Genomic DNA, 6,002 nt, shown 5'->3' with positions numbered 1-6,002 from the left:
TTGATGTCATGGCATCATAGCTCACAGCAATCTCCACCTTAGGTGTATGTGGCTGGCGCCTTAGCCGCTTGAGCCACAGGCGCCGAGCCAAGGTTTTTAAATATTTAAGGGAAAAAAACCAAAAAGCAATACTATTGTTATAACACATGCAAAGTATATGAAATTTAAATTGGTGTTCATAAATAAAGCTTTCTTAAAACACAGAAAATGGCATATTATTTATGGCATTTAAATGATGGCATATTATTTATGGGTAGTATGGAGTTGTCTAAGATATTTAGTACTGTGCCTTTACAGAAAACCTTGCCAACTCCTGGTTAGAAAAACTTTGTTCCTTGAGGAGGAATAGTGTAAAAGTATCTAAGAGAAACATGATGGGCTATGGATTAGGGGAGACAGAGCATCTGTATAGTTTTTATTAAATTTTGCCTAAAACCTTTCTTTTCTTTTAACAGAGATACCGAACAAAGCCATACTGTTGTGGCCTCTGTAAATATTCTACAAAAGTTCTTACTTCATTCAAAAATCATTTACATCGTTACCATGAAGATGAGATTGACCAGGAGCTGGTGATCCCTTGCCCAAACTGTGTGTTTGCATCTCAACCTAAAGTTGTGGGGAGGCACTTCAGAATGTTCCATGCCCCCATTCGAAAAGTTCAGAACTACACAGTGAATATTTTGGGTGAAACTAAATCACCTAGGAGTGATGTGATAAGTTTTACATGTTTAAAATGTAACTTTTCAAACACTTTGTACTACAGCATGAAGAAGCATGTGCTGGTGGCCCATTTTCACTACCTGATTCACACCTACTTTGGGCTGCGAACAGAGGAAGGTGCGCAGCCGAAAACTAATGATGTTCCTTCTGCGGAGAAGATCCCACCATCTGACAAATACTACTGTAAAAAGTGCAGTGCCAATGCCAGCAGCCAGGATGCATTGATGTATCACATTTTGACATCAGATATACACAGGGATTTGGAAAATAAGCTTAGATCTGTGATTTCAGAACATATTAAGAGGACTGGACTTCTGAAGCAGATGCACATTGCTCCCAAGCCAGCAGCACATGTGGCGGCGCCCCCCAGCAGCAGTGTGCCCGGCGTTGCAGCCCCACCTTCACGCTTCCGCCTGGCCTTGCCGCAGAGCAGTCCCAGCCCAGCTGCAGCGCAGCCCGTGACTGTGGCCCCAAGTGCTCCCGGGAGCCTCACTCAGTCCCCTCCAGCCTCTGCTCAGTCCCGTGTGACTCTGGTGTCCAGCCCTCTGCCTGTGGGCCAGAGCACCCTCAGCCTACCATCCTCCACACCACAACCTGTCTTTCTCTCTCATGGGGTTCCTCTCCCTCAGTCTGTAAACCCTCCTGTGCTGCCGTTGACTCAGCCTGTGGGACCCATAAACAAGCCTGTCGGGACTGGTGTCCTCCCCATAAGCCCAACTGTCCGCCCTGGGGTCTTACCCCTCACGCAGCCTGGGGGCCCTGTGAGGCCTGGCATCCTTCCTGTTAATCCCTCTGTCACCCCTGGCGTTCTTCAGGCCGTCTCACCAGGGGTGATTTCTGTGAGCCGGGCAGTCCCAGCAGGAGTCATTCCTGCAGGCCGGATGACCCCTGCCGGGGTTATTCCTGGACAGACAGCAACCTCTGGGGTTCTTCCTCCTGGTCAGATGGTCCAGTCAGGAGTGCTCCCTGTTGGCCAGACAGCCCCATCACGGGTTCTCCCTGCTGGCCAGGTGGTCCCGTCTGGGCTACTTTCTCCCAACCAGGCAGTCTCCTCAGGAGTTGTCCCTGTAAGCCAGGGTGTGAATTCTGGTGTTCTTCAGCTCAATCAGCCTGTCATGCCAGGTGTCTTCCCTGTGGGCCAGCCCATGAGGCCTGGGGTTTTGCAGCTCAGTCAGACTGTCAGCACCAACATTCTGCCCGTGAGTCAGCCATTTAGACCTGGCTCATCACAGAACACCACTTTCCTCACTTCAGGCTCTATTCTCAGACAGCTCATCCCTACAGGGAAGCAAGTGAATGGGATTCCAACCTATACACTGGCCCCAGTGTCGGTCACCCTGCCAGTGCCCCCTGGAGGGGTTGCAACAGTGGCCCCGCCACAGGTGCCTATCCAGCTTTTGCCGCCAGGTGCAGCTGCCCCAGTGGCCAGTTCCCTGCCTGGTGTGCCCTCGCCACCTGTGCTGGTGAGTGCCTCCCAGAGCGTGTTCATTCAGGCCCCTTCCCCTGTGGCAGATGCCAGCCAGGCACTCAGGCAGGCCAAGCAGTGGAAGACTTGCCCTGTCTGCAATGAGCTGTTCCCTTCCAATGTCTACCAGGTGCACATGGAGGTGGCTCACAAGCACAGTGAGTGCAGGTCTGGTGACAAGCTTGAGCCTGAGAAACTAGCTGCATGTGCGCCATTCCTCAAGTGGATGAGAGAGAAGACAGTGCGCTGTCTTTCCTGCAAATGCCTGGTCTCTGAGGAGGAGCTCATACACCACCTGCTAATGCATGGTCTGGGCTGCTTGTTCTGTCCACGCACGTTCCATGACATCCGAGGTCTTTCAGAGCATAGCCGGACTATGCACCTTGGGAAGAAGAAGTTACCTGTGGATTATAGTAACAAAGGTTTCCAGCTAGATATTGATGCTAATGGCAACCTGCTATTTCCCCACCTGGACTTCATTACTGTCTTGCCAAAGGAAGAACTTGGGGAGCGGGAAGTCTACCTGGCAATCCTTGCAGGGATACACTCCAAGTCCCTCGTGCCTGTGTATGTGAAGGTGCGGCCTCCAGCTGAGGGCACGTCCAGGAGCCCCAGCAAGCAGGTGTCAACCTGCCCTTTTTGCTTCGGCACCTTCATGGCACCAGAGGCGTATGAGCTGCATCTGAAAGAGAGGCACCATATCATGCCTACGGTGCACACAGTGCTCAAGGCCCCTGCCTTCAAGTGCATTCACTGCTGCGGGGTTTACACCGGCAACATGACGCTGGCCGCCATAGCCGTCCACCTGCTGCGCTGCAGGAGTGCCCCCAAGGACAGTGGCTCAGACCTGCAAGGACAGCCTGACCCTGTAGAAAATAGCGAGTCGCTCCTGGTGAATGGTGAGGTGGTCCCTGACACTGCCTCTTCTGTGAAGAGGAAGCTGCCTGACGGCCACTCAGGGGCTGAAGCCCAAAGGGTTGGGGAGGATGCACCTCTTGTCATGAGTGTGGATGCAGCCCCAGGTCCAGAAAAAGGGGCCAGTGTTGTGCCTTTTAAAAGACAAAGGAATGAAACCAGGACAGAGGGTCTGGTTGCTAGTGATGATGCTCTTCAGATTTTAGCATTAGATCCTAAGAAGTACGAAGACCGTTCTTATGAAGAAAAAAAGCAGTTTCTTAAAGATTATTTCCATAAGAGACCATATCCTAGTAAAAAGGAAATAGAACTGTTATCTTCACTTTTATGGGTGTGGAAAATTGATGTGGCTTCATTTTTTGGAAAAAGAAGGTATATTTGCATGAAAGCAATAAAAAATCATAAGCCTTCTGTACTTTTAGGCTTTGACATGTCTGAACTCAAAAATGTTAAACACAGATTGAACTTTAAATATGAACCACAGAACCTGTAAAAAAAAATAGTGAATCTAAAGTACTAGGTAATAGTTTTTTCACTGTGTTGAATTAATTCCATTGTTCTTTATGCTGCTCTTTAGATTTATTTCAGGTGCTCAGAAAGGCTTCTATGTAAAGAAGCAAATAGTTCGTTCAGATTTATTATAACAATTTTCTTTTTTTCCCTCTTTGTCATGTAAATTGAATCTTTTGATATTTCATGCACGCCTTGTTTTCCCAGCTTTGTTAGTATTGTGTGAAAAAAAAACCCGAAATGTACAAATATTCTTTCATTTAAGGAAATTTCAACCGGTTTCAGAATACTTGATAGCTGTGAGCTGGAGTGTTGATCCCCCTCAGCTTTGTGTGTGGAGCTGTGAGCACTGGCCTGCAGAGCGGGCGGCTCTTGGAGGGCACACTGCAAAACCGTGCTGCTCTTTGTAAGCTATTTGCTTATTAGATTACAATTTTGATCTACATTTTTTCAGTTTGTCCTAACAGCTGTTTGTGTGTGTTTTTTAATTTTTTATCATAATTCATAGAAAACCAAGTGTTTTTATTTGTTAAAAATATACTGAATCTGAGGTCTGGTATGTCACTCATAAACCAAGAGTTATTTTTACAAATGTAGATGCAGAGATCAGTTTTCATTGTAGACTTTTCCCCCTTTTTTGATACACTGATAAGTCATTTCTCTATTCAAAAGTAAGAAAGTAAATCTCTAGTGCCTTTAGAAGAAACATTGAAAAGACACACCCAAAAATGCTTCTAAACTAACTGCTGATAAACTAGTGAAAGGGAAGGACTATGATACTCAGGAATAAAGTTACTGCCCCTGAGTGTGGATCCTCAAACTTCAACATAGGTTTTCAGGGGACAGGGTGAAATGTGTGGTATGGGGTTTGCATCTCTGAGGTTGGCGACTGAGTCCTTGATAGCATGTCCTAGAGGCAGTGAGTGTTTCCTGGGGATACTGGCTTTTCTCTAGCCTCGCTGTCTGGGTGAATGGGACAGTGTGCTGCTAAAGAATCTCTGTTGTGTCCTTTGGATGTTAAATCTCATTTTTTCCCACACACTATAAAATAACTTAGAACACCAGAACCAGTAAGGGAGACTAGTTTAGACCATAAGTCATATTGCTGGTGATACATAACAGAGGAACCTGTCTAACATATCTTTAGATAGAAATATTTGGAGGACGTGACAGCCTCCAAGAAATATGTTACTATATGAATTTTTACAAATATACTTGCATGTAATTGCTATAATGTGCATTTTTGAGCAATTGTGAAACTGATCTGTGATTGTTGGTGTTTTCTGTTGTAAATTGAAAAAGAGAGCTTGTTGAACTTTATTATTTTTTTTTAACGTATTGTTTTCAGAGTGTCTATTTTGAATTAAAATTTGTTACACCACTGCAAATAGAACTGTTTAATTCTTTTAACAGTTAAAACATTACCAGTGTATGTCTCTGAGGAATAGTCTAAACATAGAAATAGGTAACACGTTTCTTTTATAAAGAACATTATTTGTCCTTGTGTGAAAATAAGTCAGCATAACCTGAAAGGGCTAATTAACTATCAGGGTCAGAAAATAGTTTTGCTAGAGATTCATATTTCCACAATGTTGGTCCCCACAGTGCCAAAGCAGGCTGTAACTAGGGTCGCAGCACTGGCTTGGCGGGTGTCAGTGGGAGGGACAGTCTGCTGTCTGCTGGTAGGTGACCTTGCTGTTCTTCATAGGTTTCTCAGCCTTAGCATTATGAATGTTTGGGGCCAGGTAATTCTTTGCTGTGGATGACCAGTGCATGGTAGGACATTGAGCAACATCCTGCCTCCACCTACCAGATGCCCAGAACACTATGCCCTGCCCCTGCTCCAGTTGTGGCTGCTGAAACTGTCATTGCTAAATGGTCCTTGAGGGGCAGAACTACTTGTCAGCACCACTGGGACGAAGGTGCTCCAGTGCCAGGTGTGTTTTAGCTGTGGCTTTTTGATGCTGGGCCTTGTATTTTTATTTTTATTTTTGAGACACAGCCTCAAGCTGTCCCCTTGGGTAGAGTGTTGTGGCATCACAGCTCAAAGCAAACTCCAACTCCTGGTCTCAAGTCTCCTGCCTCAGCCACCCAAGTAGCTGGGACCACAGGCACCTGCCACAATGCCCGGCTATTTTTTGGTTGTAGCTGTTTGGCGGGCCCGGGCTGGATTCAAACCCGCCACCTTAGGTGTATGTGGCTGACACCTTAGCCACTTGAGCCACAGGCACCAAGCCAGATTCTGAGCAAACTGGGGCAGCTGGTCACGCTACCTCATCCTTGCTTTTTTCCTCTGTAAAATATAGATAATACCCACATTGTAGGATTATAGTGAGGGTTAAATGGATAAGGCAACGTTTAGAAACCAATTGAGAACATGAAGCCAGGCTGT

The 6,002-nt window shown here is 46.4% G+C and overlaps 1 protein-coding gene across 4 annotated transcripts in view; it reads left to right on the top strand.

Annotated features, from left to right (window-relative positions):
* ADNP2 (ADNP homeobox 2) overlaps nucleotides 1-4,988 on the top strand; it is a 31,569-nt gene extending 26,581 nt beyond the window's left edge. For all 4 annotated transcript variants that reach the window (XM_012804320.2, XM_023512381.1, XM_023512380.1 and 1 more), the window contains one exon: nucleotides 456-4,988. In XM_012804320.2, coding sequence (XP_012659774.1) covers nucleotides 456-3,593 — 3,138 coding nt within the window. In that variant the 3' untranslated portion in view covers nucleotides 3,594-4,988. The remainder of the gene's footprint in view (nucleotides 1-455) is intronic.
* The last annotated feature ends 1,014 nt before the right edge of the window (nucleotides 4,989-6,002 follow it).

This window comes from Otolemur garnettii, unplaced genomic scaffold (genome assembly GCF_000181295.1).
Source record: "Otolemur garnettii isolate 467f Iridium unplaced genomic scaffold, OtoGar3 scaffold00027, whole genome shotgun sequence".
NCBI lineage: Eukaryota > Metazoa > Chordata > Mammalia > Primates > Galagidae > Otolemur > Otolemur garnettii.
This window is presented reverse-complemented; position numbering and strand designations above follow the sequence as displayed.